This window comes from Eublepharis macularius, chromosome 12 (assembly GCF_028583425.1).
Source record: "Eublepharis macularius isolate TG4126 chromosome 12, MPM_Emac_v1.0, whole genome shotgun sequence".
Lineage (NCBI taxonomy): Eukaryota > Metazoa > Chordata > Lepidosauria > Squamata > Eublepharidae > Eublepharis > Eublepharis macularius.
This window is the reverse complement of record NC_072801.1, coordinates 65407894-65420092: the sequence shown is the minus strand read 5'-3', so window position 1 is coordinate 65420092 and position 12199 is coordinate 65407894. Positions and strand designations below refer to the sequence as shown.

Genomic DNA, 12199 nt, shown 5'->3' with positions numbered 1-12199 from the left:
GAAGGGGAGGTGCGATTACGAGACACCTGGCTGAGGCCCAGAATCCCTTGCAATTCTGGGTGGAGCCTAGGCGTCCAGCCAATGAGTAAAATGGATGACGAGATGATGCTGAACAACAAACTTAGATTTGCTGACCCGATAAAGTTGTTTTTATCTATAGGTAGCTGGAACATGTGCTGTTATATCCACTGCATGTACAATTTTTAAATTATTATTATAATATTATTATTAAGGTTTTTTTTTTTTGCTTTAATTTACAACCCAATCGTGCCCCCGATGGAGGAGGCGAGTACTATACCGAGAACCACACAACAAATTATAATCATAATTTTCTTCTACATTACCCCGAAAAACAATCCACGAAGCAAGAAGAAAAAGAGGGAGGAAAAGAAAGACAAAAGGGTTAGTAAACAGCAGGCTGCGTAAGACATAAAGAGGCTTAAAATCCAAGAGGGACTGTCATGTTTGTTTCCAAACAGCAGCCAATCAAAACGCATTGTGTGCACATGTGCTCTGTCCTCAAAATGGCAGCCATACGAGAAAAAAGGCAGGCAGACCCAAGGGAGCCCACAGTGGGCAACAGACTCATTGGTATGTGTGCAGGGTTTTGGTAACACCCAGGCTTGGGAACGGGGCAGGGATTTCTGCCACGCAAGCTGTGCAAACCATTGCTCAGTGCAGAAGTTTAAACTGTAACTGCCTTCTGAGGTCCCCCCCTCCTCCTCCATCTTGCTTCCTTCCCTCCCCTCCTCAAAGCCCATCTTTCCAAGACAGCTCTGGATTTATCCCTTTAGCACTCATTCTCAATTGCACCCCAGTTTGTTTTAGACTGTAAGTTCCTTGGAGGCATCGGCCTGTCTATTTTTTTGCCTACGTTGTTCTGTAAGGCTTTATATACACATGGAAAGTGGAAAGGGCAAATAAATAAATAAGGATAAAGGAAATCATTCATTCTCCCCTCCAAGAACTGGTTGCCATGAAGCATCAGCTCTTGGGACAGGAGGGCAAGGAGCCTGGATATTTGTTGGAAAAGCAAATCCAAATGGAATTTTTCAAGAAGGTTCTCCTTATGGTTTGCCTCTGCAGCTGCAATTCCAAACATGGGAACATACCAGGACCATTGCAAAGAATCCTGGAATCTGAACCCAGTTCCAAATCCCACTTCCTCCTCCACTTGTATAATTAACTCTACTTAGCAGCCTCAGTTACCCAACAACATTTGGAAATATTTCTGCTAGAACAGTGAAGAGGGAAACTCAGCTTGCCAGGAAAATTATGAACTCCAACAGATGACCAATTGAAACCAGTTACCTGGCTCTGGTTTCTTTTTGTTTGAAATGACAGACCTATCCATTAAACATACGAAATAGGATTGGTAATCAAATTGTAATCAAGTGTTTATTGTGAAAGAGAATTTCATGTTGATAAGCTTATTGTAAAAGTACTGTGACTGTATTCACATAAGAAATAACTACATTATTTTGATTCCCTGTGATCTTTATTGACTGTTTCAGTTCTGCACACGGATGCGCTCCAAATTAGAGCGGAATGGAGATGGGGTGAAGTTAGACAATAAAGAAAATCAAGATTAATCTCCAAAAGGGGGGAAGGAGATCTCAAGTAGCAAGCAGGGCAGGGGAAAATCTTTGCCTGGAGGCTTAACTGCATGTTGCAAAGCCTTCACATCCTGTCTGAGTCCACCATCAGATGTGCACTGTGAGTTTCATGTTCAGATCTCTGTTCCCAGATGTTCAGAGCTCTAGATGGCCATCTGTCAGCAAGGCTGATTCTATGACTCAGTATGAACTTAGGCAGATTGCGAGGGAGTGCAGTAAGGGATGAGCCAGTGTTTGGCTCGCATGGTGCCTTCTTATGTGCCCAGGGTAGTGCCAATTGCCTCTTTGGGGTCAAGAAGGAATTTTCCTCCAAGCCAGATTGGCCAGGGACCCTGAAGGGTTTTTGTTTCCTCTGGGCACTGTCTTCCTCTGGGGACACTGGGGGGGAGTGGAGTGGAGGGGGGTAACTGTGAATTTCCTGCATTGTAAAGGGGGGCTGGACTAGATGACATGTGGGGACCCTTCCAGCTCTATGATTCTATGTATGAGGACCCAGTTTGGGTTGGCGTCATGATGCCAATGTCATTTTCCCAAACTGAAACAGCCCTAGGGACCTGCAATTTGCTTTGCTGGAGAAACTTTCATGAACAGATAACGAAACACAAGTTTCCCCAGCAAGACGACTAGTGACATCCCTGGACCATTTCAGGTCTGCAGGGAGACAATCTCTCTACATACTGCAGTGCCCATCCGAATCAGACCCCCCCACACACACACATCTGGGAACTGAATTCAAAGCACAAAACTCAAGGCACACGTCTGATCAAAAGTACTTGCAGTGGACCTGGACAGGGCGCAATGTCTTTGTAAAGCATAGTTAGGTCCTGCAGAGTTGCTGCCAGGCATATGGCCCGATGGTCGGACGCCATGTGTTCAAAATCATCTGCCATATTCATCACAGAAGCCCTTACCTGGCTGGCTGCCAGTCAACACAGAAAATTTCCAAAAACGCAGAAGCTCAGCATCTTATGCCTAGCACATCCATCTTTTAAGTCAGGATGCAATCAGCGTTTCTGATTTTATTTTTTTTTTAAAAAGGATACCCATTCAGATCTGAGACTAATCTTCTGAGTCTTGGAAATTCCCCTGCCCTCCTGTAAGGGAACCAGGTCCTATTCAGGGAGTCCTGATTGGCTGCATTCCATCACCACCCCTGATTGGTCAGAACACTACATATAAAGCCTTAGTGAGAGACATGAGGCTGAGAGGGAGAGATTCAGCTTCACTACTTCCAATGGGGTACCAGCTTTCCATCCACTCTGCCCTTGCTTCTTCTGCTTGCTTTGCATGTAGCTCCACCTAATCACATCCCAGGACCTTATCCTTCTAACCGTGAGAATTTTTGTTCCATTCCTTTCCTGATGTCTTCCTTGCTCCAAACTCTACATCATCTTGCCCTGCACTGGATCCTAACTAACTTCTATCCCACAGAGAGAGAAAGAGCAATCCCTTCTCTACTCCAACCCCATCCCACGTCCCAGCCCTTCTGCACTTACCCTCCGAGCCTTGCTCTGGTATTTTACAGCTTTCTTGGTGTCAGAGACGGCTCTTTCCACGTAATCCACGGAGTGCTCGACATTGTATTCAATGCGGTCAATCATCTCTCCCTGCAAAGGGAAAAAGAGGGGAGTTAGAAAGGGAGAAACAGAGAAGCTAAGGTGGATTGATCGGACATGGCTGGTAAAAGCATTCCTTTCCCCTTCTCCCAGGGAGCTTAGTGTGGCATACGTGGGCTTATCCTGACAACAACCCAGTGGGGCAACCAAGGAACAAAAGATATCTGACCCTTGACTGTTCAAACCCAATACCCAATCTAGTGTGCCGTACCAGCTTTGTTTGGCACATAGAAGCGTGCAGCTCTGAAACTTTGTACAAAAAACTAGGGCTGTATAATTAATCAATGAAAAGATGTCCTCTAATACTAGAATTGTCTTTTAATCCAAGTGCACATCACAAACTGCAGTTGTCAAGCAGCTTCTTAGAACAGAATTTCCACCTGCATAGAAGAAAGGGGGCAATGTCTCTTCTAAGTAGATGCCTGCTGGTATTCATGGGTGCATCATCTAAAAACAAAGTATTCCTTTCTTTAGAACTACTTGGGGGGGGCAAGTAGAGATTTAAGTGACTGATTAACCAATTATTTGACTAAGGTTTCTTTAATCAGGTGACAACCCTTCAAAAAATAGGAAGAAACCAATGAATAATTTGAACAGAGGAACACCCAAGGCCAAGCCCCAGACCATACGGAGGATTGGGTTCGATAGCTCAACCCTGGAACAAATGTCTCCAAGCACGCGCAGAATTTTTTCCTTTTGCCAATGAAAGCTTCAGACTTCCACAGTTTAGAGATCTGGGCTTCCTTATGTGATAGACCATAGCTTTCCAGGAAGTCTCAAGATCAGGGATCACTCATTTTAGAAATTAAGAAATAGAGACAGCTTTTGTTCTGCTTGCTGAACCATCTGCTGGTACACTGAATCACTGGGATTCCAATGGCGGACTGCAGTATCCAATGGCAAGGCCATCCACCCAACGCCATCGGTACCTGGCTCTCCACCAACATAGCCATGTCCACAAACATATCATGTAGCTCCCGGATGCTGGTTTCCAGTTTGATAATCTCATTGTGCCGGGTTTCGATCTCGTTCAGGGCCTGCTTCGTCATCTGTGAGTCCATTTTGATCTGAGCAATACAAAGAGACATAGACATAATTGAAGGGGGAGAGAATTCTGCGCAAAGCCAAAAATAAAGCTAACCAAAAAAGATTACCACCAAACCCTCCCAAATTCTCAGATCCTCTTTTTTGCTCATATAAATTGCATAAAGGGATGGATGGCCATCCAAAATCAACGCCCGGACAGCATACACTGTAGGCAACTGTGGAATGTGGCAGCCAACCAGCTGAGGCTTGCAGTTTTCATTTAAAAGAGAATGCAATTCCCTAGACCCTATGGTGGGGAGGGGTAGCTTGAAAATATGCAGAAATCTCTGAAAGACAATAGGTAGGAGGAAGGGAGAGCTTTCTAATGGTCAGGAGATGGGGCTTCACAAACATACACTCCCCATGGCCCCAGTTACTGAAATTCCACCCACCCAAGCTTGACCTCCCAGGCCGGTTCCTTGCAGAGAGCTCTGCTATTGGCTGTCCTTTCCTGGGCTTCAAACCATAGGAGAAAAGGATTATAAAGGACTATGCGGACACAAACCACCCCCCTGACAACGCGGCAGATAGTCGTGTTGATTACGTACGTCATCAGTGAAAATCGCCAACTTGCCACTCTCCAGCATGTCTTCTAATTCCTCATTGGTTGTTGTCCTGCCAGCTGCAAGAAGAGAGGAGTCCAAGAGTCAACAGGAATAGCAACACCTTGCAGTACAGCACCCCCTAATGCTGCAATGGGCTACTGCAGCCAACTGGGCTGATTCACGCATGGTCCTCTTAAGGACAAAGCCGGCATATTTAGTGTTCTGCTCAGCTTGTTTCTAGTCCTGCAGAAGGGAGAGGTCTCCCTTCTGCCAGTGAGCAATACAAGCCCAGCAAGGAAAAAGGAACTTCTAGGATGAGGTTATTTGCGGCTCGCCTTGTCCAACACGGAGGAGGACAAGGAATTACTACTGTACACCAATGTCTCTCAGTCTCCCCACACTGTTTTTAAAGTCTCTCTGCCAATGGTTGTTCTCCCCATTTGGGAACGCTGCCACCAGAATAAACGAGCCAGTGCAGTGTAGTAGTTAGAATGTTGGACAGGAACCGAGGAGCCCTGAGTTCAAATCCCTACTCAGCCACGAAGTTCACTGGGCCAGTTAGCCTAGCATACCTCACAGGACTGTTGCGAGAATTAAATGAAGGCCCATGTACACTGGCATGGTTTTCTTGGAAAGATCAAAAGACAACGGATGAGAGCATTCAAAAAGGAAAAAGGTGCCTCTGTGAGGATGGATCAACATGCATCAGTTTCTCCTCCTCCCCTTTGCGATGGTGCAGAGGTTCACCCCTCCTTGGAATCTGCACCCCTTTGCCTATAAGTCCAGCCCCCTAAGTGATTATCATTACTCTGCAGCAAGGGAAAATCGCTCTGTGCATGCTCAGTGGTACAGCTGCCTTCCTTCTTAGCCCAGTTTAACTCCCTTTCCACCATACGGAGGATGCATCCAATAAAGACAATTCAAATGAAATGGGATGAGCACAAGAGACTTTGAACTGCTCACAAGAGAAAGGAGGAATTTAATGCATACAATGGCGGGGCTGTTTCTGAGAAAATCGCAAAAGGCAAAGGGACGCACTTATCTCCAACTGTCTCTGGATACGGTCCTTGCAACGATCTCGATATTTGGACTGGGTCGTGTTGTATTCCGTCATCACCTCCACAAACTTGCGGGAGAGGGTTGAGTGCTTGCCAAAGAGATGGGGAGACAGTCAGTGTGGAGAAGCAGATAAAAGCACAGAGGGAACCCCTCCCAGTCTAGTTTGAGAACAATCTATTATTACCTAAGCCTTTAAACGTGAGTTTATTGGCTGGGGGAGGGGAGCAGAGTGCTGGTTAGCTAGTAGGAAAAGAATCCCAAAGATTCATGACAACCACTATACAATTCGTGACCCAAATTCTGCTTTCCCCCCGATCTCCTTTCCACTAGTTTCAATCTGCAGTCAGCCTATTCCCTCTCGATCTCCTTTTAAAACCGGTGTCCCACAACTCACAAAGAGGGGAAATCTACAAAAAATTCATATCCATTGCAGACATGTGAAGTTGCAAAGTAAGACTAATCATCATCATCATTAATAAATAGATAATGAAGAAGAGGACATACAGAAAGAGACGGGGTAGGGGAGAAGAAACATGATCAAATCAGGTCTAGAGGGTGAAGAAACGCCGAGTACCTGTGTTTTCCGGATCCGCAGGTCAGCCGAGGACCTGTTCTGCACTTCTTCTTGCTCAATGCTTTGCTCAATTGCTGCAGAGATCAAACAAAAGCAGAGGTCTCCAAGCTGTGGCATACAAGAAGCTGCTGGGACTAGAACTCAGGGAGTCTAGATCTATATTTCACTGCTTCTTCTGGTGAGCCACCAGAGCTTCAGAGGAAAAATGTTCCCAGGGTGATGATGATTTCCTAGAGCCAGTTTGGTGTAGTGATTAAGAGTGGCAGGACTCTAATCCGGAGAGCCGGGTTTGATTCCCCACTCCTCCGCTTGAAGCCAGCTGGGTGACCTTGGGTCAGTCACAGCTTCTTGGAGCTCTCTCAGCCCCACCCATCTCACAGAGTGATTGTTCTGGGGATAGTAACAACATACTTTGTAAACTGCTCTGAGTGGGCATGAAGTTGTCCTGAAGGGTGGTATATAGACTGAATGTCATTGTTGTTGTTATCTTCCTATGCTCGTTGGTTCCCCTGACTTGGTAGGACTACAACAACTTCCAGATCAAGCTTGGCCCTTGTGTGGGAAGTCCTGACCTTGCCTTCCAGCTAGAAGCATCCTCCCCTTAAGTCCCAGGCTCCAGGGCTCCCTTCACACACATTGCTGGCTCTCTAGGTTGCCTGCACCCACCATCGTGGAAGCATCTCTCACACACAGCCCTCTGAGCAAGAGGTGGTGTAGCCTCATGGGGGGGTGGTCACTGGTTTGTACCATGGCTCAGCCATGAATTCACCAGGCAGTCTTGGACCATTTCTTTCAGCTTCATATGACAATAACAGTATTGGCCTACTTTACATGGTTCTTTTAAGTGTTACCATGATAAGACACATGAAGTACTTTGAACATTGAAAATGCTAAATAAGAGCAACAGGACCCAAACCCGATGTCAGCTCTTACCTTTCAACTTGGAGCGCACCTTGTTGGCAGTCTTCTTGATATCGGCTGTGAGATCCTCCAGTTCCTGCTTGGTCTCTACATGGGGAGCAGAAGAAGGGGAGTTTGACAGTCACCCCAAGAGGTGCTTGGAATGGTCATCTGTGCATGCATCCACTTGCCCACAGGGTCTGGCGGTGTCGAGTGAGCATGCATGTGTGAGCATGGTTCACATGGGCTACGTGCAAGCACAGGGAAATGTTCACAAATCTATAGGAATGTTCACCCCTGCAGCCTCCACTTTCCCACAGGATCTGGTGAGAGAGCACTGCATGCACGTCAGGTACGTATGCATGAATGAGTTTGGTTCACATGGACTGCGTGCAAACACATGGAGAACATTCACAAATCCATGGAAATGTCCATCTCTGCAGCCTCCACTTTCCCATAGGTTCTGGTGAGGGAGCCCTGTATGCATGTCAGGTGCGCATGCATGTGTGAGTATGGTTCACATGAGCTGCGTGCATACGCATGGGATGATATTGCCAAGTATGTGCCTATGGGGTGCATGGGTCCACTCACTCTCATCAGGGTTAGGGGCAGCCAAGATGGCGCTGTGCTGCTTCTTCACCAACTCCACATCCTCCGAGAGCTTCTCAATACAGCCTCGGATCTCCTCCACCTGGGCAAAGACAGACTGTTAGAGTTTCCTTATATTGTAGCTGCAGAGGGCAGCCTTTCATGCACGCCACCCCACACTCCATAAGGTGAGACGAGGTCACCACAGTCAATACAGGGCAGGGCCTCGGCGCTTTTAACAGATTCCAGATTCACAGAATTTTGCGGCTGGGAGGCAGTCAGTAGACTAGCCACAGAGGAAGAAGAGTTATACGCAGCCCTCACTTTGGGGGGCTGTTTGAATACATGTAGGGATGGCGCATAATGCAGAAGAGGGGAGTCGTTCCAGCCCAAATCACAGTGGTGCCTTGTCCTATGTCTTTGCATGGGTTGCCACGCATATTTAAAACACTGACATGCCACTGCTATTTCACTGAGCCTAAGACTCCTTAGGATTACGCAGTTTGACCCCCTGTCCCAAAGCAAGAGATCCTATACTGAAGGTATCTCCACCAGAATCTTTTCCAGCCTTCACCTGAAATTTACAACTGCATACAGGGGAGAATTTTAATAGGGTCAGCTTCTCCCTTTATAGTAGTCTTCACAGCAGCTGAAATTCTCATTTCTAGGGAACCTTTAAAATCCACTGGCTCCTTTGTCTCTAAGGATATCACACAACCCGAGCAGCGTTTTGGCATCTGTGTGGTGCACTTTGGTTCTGCACATCACAGCGAGCTTTGACGCTCGAAAGCTTATACTTTGGAAAAATTTTGTTGGTCTTTAAGGTGCTAGTGGACTCGAATTTTCTTCTCGCACTCCTCAGAGCAGAGGATGAACAACAGGACAGTCCCCCAGCACAGACAGGCTGCAGGGTTTGGTCTGCTAAAGGACCGCATCTTACTGCAAAAGTGAGCCCGTCTGTCCCATCAGATCTGTGTGAAAGCAGTAGGTAAAAGGTAAAGGTAGTCCCCTGGGCAAGCGCTGAACCACTGCTGACCCCTGGGGGGACGTCGCATCATGACGTTTTCTTGGCAGACGTTTTATGGGGTGGTTTGCCATTGCCTTCCCCAGTCATCTACACTTTACCCTCAGGAAACTGGGTACTCATTTTACCCACCTCGGAAGGATGGAAGGCTGAGTCAACCTTGAGCCGGCTACCTGAACCCGGCTTCCGCCAGGATCGAACTCAGGTCATGAGCAGAGCTTGGGCTGCAGTACTGCAGCTTACCACTCCGAGCCAGTACTTCCAGCAAAGTCCCAGAACCCATGCCAGGTCCAGTTCCCAAAGCATCCTTGGGCAGCAGGGCCTCGGGAGGATGCCGGCTGAAGCAAATGCCAAGCAAGCTGGTGTTGTCACCGAACGGCAACGCCCTGGGGAGGGGGATGCCAATTTGCCAAGAGCTCCCAAAGCGGCCTTTAGAACATTGGGAGATCAGAAGGAAGGGGATAGACTGTGCCCTCTCTTGGCTGTTGTTGGAGATGGAGATTGTAAGCAGGGGGCCAGTGGTTGCAGTGTACTTGTCCTCATCTCTAAGTCCACCCTTGGTGTTGTGTCCTAAGGACCTGCAGGTCCTTGGCAGTGCTCTCCCCCAGCAGTAGTGGAATTTGCTTCCTACTGTCTGGGAGGAAATCCTTGCCTGGAGCACCTGCAGGGATGACAATCAATGGGAAGGAAGCACGAGCATTTCCTGCTCACATCTGCACGTCTAAAATAGATTGTTTCTGATGCAGAGGCTTGACTGGGGACCCACAGGGCCACCTCCCTCCTTAGTTTTATTTGTGTGTTGTCTTTCCATCAGCAAATCGCTGCTGCGGATTCATCAGCAGGGAGAATCCTTTCCTATTCAGAAGAAGAGGAGAGAAGCTAATGCAACTGGAACTCATCTGGAACTCCCCATTCTGCGTCACAGCCAGGGGGATCTTGCCTAATGCTCTTCTAAAGGGGGGGAATGTAGTCTTAATGATGCTCAAGGTGACAAATCTTGGGAAATCCTCACTCGTTACAAATGGTTGGCTGCCTGCAGTGTTCCGGCATAGGCACTAGTGGGCACTGCGCTGCAGAAAGGCTTTGGAACTTGGGGCTTCGGGCTAGGACGGCGGAGGACTCTCTCCAGGGTCCTGAAATCTACAGCTAGCTTAGACCTAACACGACAGCCAAGCGCTTCAGCAGCATCCCGAGAAGACAACCCAAGGTCCAGTTAATTCCTCTGGCCTGGCCTTATCTCCATGCTGGAAAATTTCAGTCTTAAGGGCTTGTCCACATGGCAAGTGCCATTTTGCGATAGGTATCATTGGGGGGGGGGGACAGATGGACTACGCATCATATTAGTTTTTGACCACTTACCTCAAAGCTGTCAGTGAGACCTGTTTATTTAAACTCAGATCTGTCCTGGTAACAGATAAAGCAGCAGGTGGGCCTTGGCTTTTGGAGAAAATGAAGGCTGTGGGATTTTAAAGAGGACTCTTCCACAGTTTCTCTCTCCATAATGTCTCCCCCACTACACACACACACACCAGTACTTTTCTCTTAGCCAAGCCCACTTCCAGAATTAGAACTCAGCAAGGGGGAATGTGGCAGTGGGACTCATGAAGAAGCAGGGCAAGTCACAGGTGGAATGAGGCTAACTACCACTTTCTATAGGCCACTTCCATTCTGAAAACAGAAGTCCCCATTCCCCACTTAATATATGATTGGACCAAATCCTGATGTAATCAAAAAGGTTTTTCTTTCATGACCCCGGGTCTATATGTCCAAAGAGTGGTCTCTCCCCACCAGTTACAGTCCTCACAACAAACTGTGTCTGAGAAGCACAATTTTTGGCAATTTGATCCCCATTTTGTCTTTTGTTACTCCTATTCTCTGGAAAAAGAGATTGTCCGAGTAAGTATACAGGACCCCCTGCCTGGCCAGTCCTTTGGGAAGCTTGCAAAACGGTTCCTTTGCAGAGATCTTTTCCCAAGTCAGTTCCTCAGTTGTAACTCATCCAGTCTGCAAGCTGGATGACTATCAGTCACTTCCTGATTTCTGGCAGTGATATATTTCGTAAATAGATAATAGAAGCCTCCCTGTTCCAAGGCAGTGTATCTGTTTATTTTAGTTATTAAAACATTTCTGCCCTGCTATTGCAAATACAGCTCAACATGGCGTACAACACTGGCAGTGTAAAAAAATAAGCCCACCACTTATGAAACCGACCACATCCAAATAGATACAGTGCCTCAGAACAGAAACAGGGGAACAAAGAGCCAAAAGGGAATCTGGGGGTCATCTACTCCAACCCTCTGCACAATGCAGGAAATACCCCTTCACTTCCGCAGTGACCGCTGCTCAACACCCAGAGGAAGTAAAAAAAAAACCTCTAGGATCCCTGGCCAATCTGGCCTGTAGGCAAATTCCTTCCTGAGGGACCCTTCATTTATCAATTTTAGAAGGAACTCTCTCTCTAACGTTCAGTTTGCACATACAAATTTTCATTGATGATTTTGATTCTGCAGGGACCCTTGGAACCTCTGAATATGATACACCTTACATGTTTGGGTTTAGAGGGTGGCTTTTTGGGTGAGGCCAAATGTGTAAATATTTGCTCTATAATGGGGGCTGTTTGAATCTCAGTCCCCATATGGTATTTTTTGGGAAATTTCAGACATTAAATGTATATCTCTTCTTAGGCACTAATTATTCCTAGGAAATGCACGTGGGCGACACTGTACAAAACAAACAGCGCAAAAAGTATGCAAATACACCTAATCTGCATACTTCGGCTCAATCAGCCTGCTCGGGAGACCTTCTAGCTGCCAGGCTGGGGGGAGCGTTTCTGGAGCAATGCCAGTTCCTCTCGTCTTACCTGTTCGAAGAATTCGTCCATGAAATGGTCTCGGTCCACATGTACCACCTCTTCCTCATCATCACTGTCTTTGGCCTGCCAAGAGAAAAGGCTGTTAGTATATGTGAGAACAACCCACCGGGCCCTGTCTGCCAGCAACGTTAAAACTAGCCTCTGCAACCTCTTTCAAAACACACCTTAATAAAGGCTGGAACAATCCACTACATGGCCAATACTCGAGGTGCGGTTTGGATGGCACCTGATACAGTACCTTGCTGGAGCCGAACAGGTCAGTAGCTGGACAGGAGACCTTTGGGGAATCCCATCAAAGCTGCCTTGAGTTCCATGAGGG

The 12199-nt window shown here is 47.2% G+C and overlaps 1 protein-coding gene across 2 annotated transcripts; it reads right to left on the bottom strand.

Annotated features, from left to right (window-relative positions):
* Positions 1-254: 254 nt before the first annotated feature.
* On the bottom strand, positions 255-11904 carry STX1B (syntaxin 1B). 2 transcript variants are annotated; one of them, XM_054994700.1, is made up of 9 exons: positions 11869-11904; positions 7988-8087; positions 7430-7504; positions 6497-6570; positions 5902-6010; positions 4867-4940; positions 4162-4299; positions 3113-3223; positions 255-335 (listed from the first exon to the last, which is right to left on the bottom strand). In XM_054994700.1, exons 1-9 carry the CDS (start codon positions 11887-11889, stop codon positions 255-257), a joined length of 783 nt encoding a protein of 260 aa, XP_054850675.1. In that variant the 5' UTR covers positions 11890-11904. The 2 variants fall into 2 exon arrangements, with proteins under 2 accessions (XP_054850675.1, XP_054850676.1); XM_054994701.1 differs by having other exon boundaries at positions 255-332.
* Between the last annotated feature and the right edge of the window lie 295 nt (positions 11905-12199).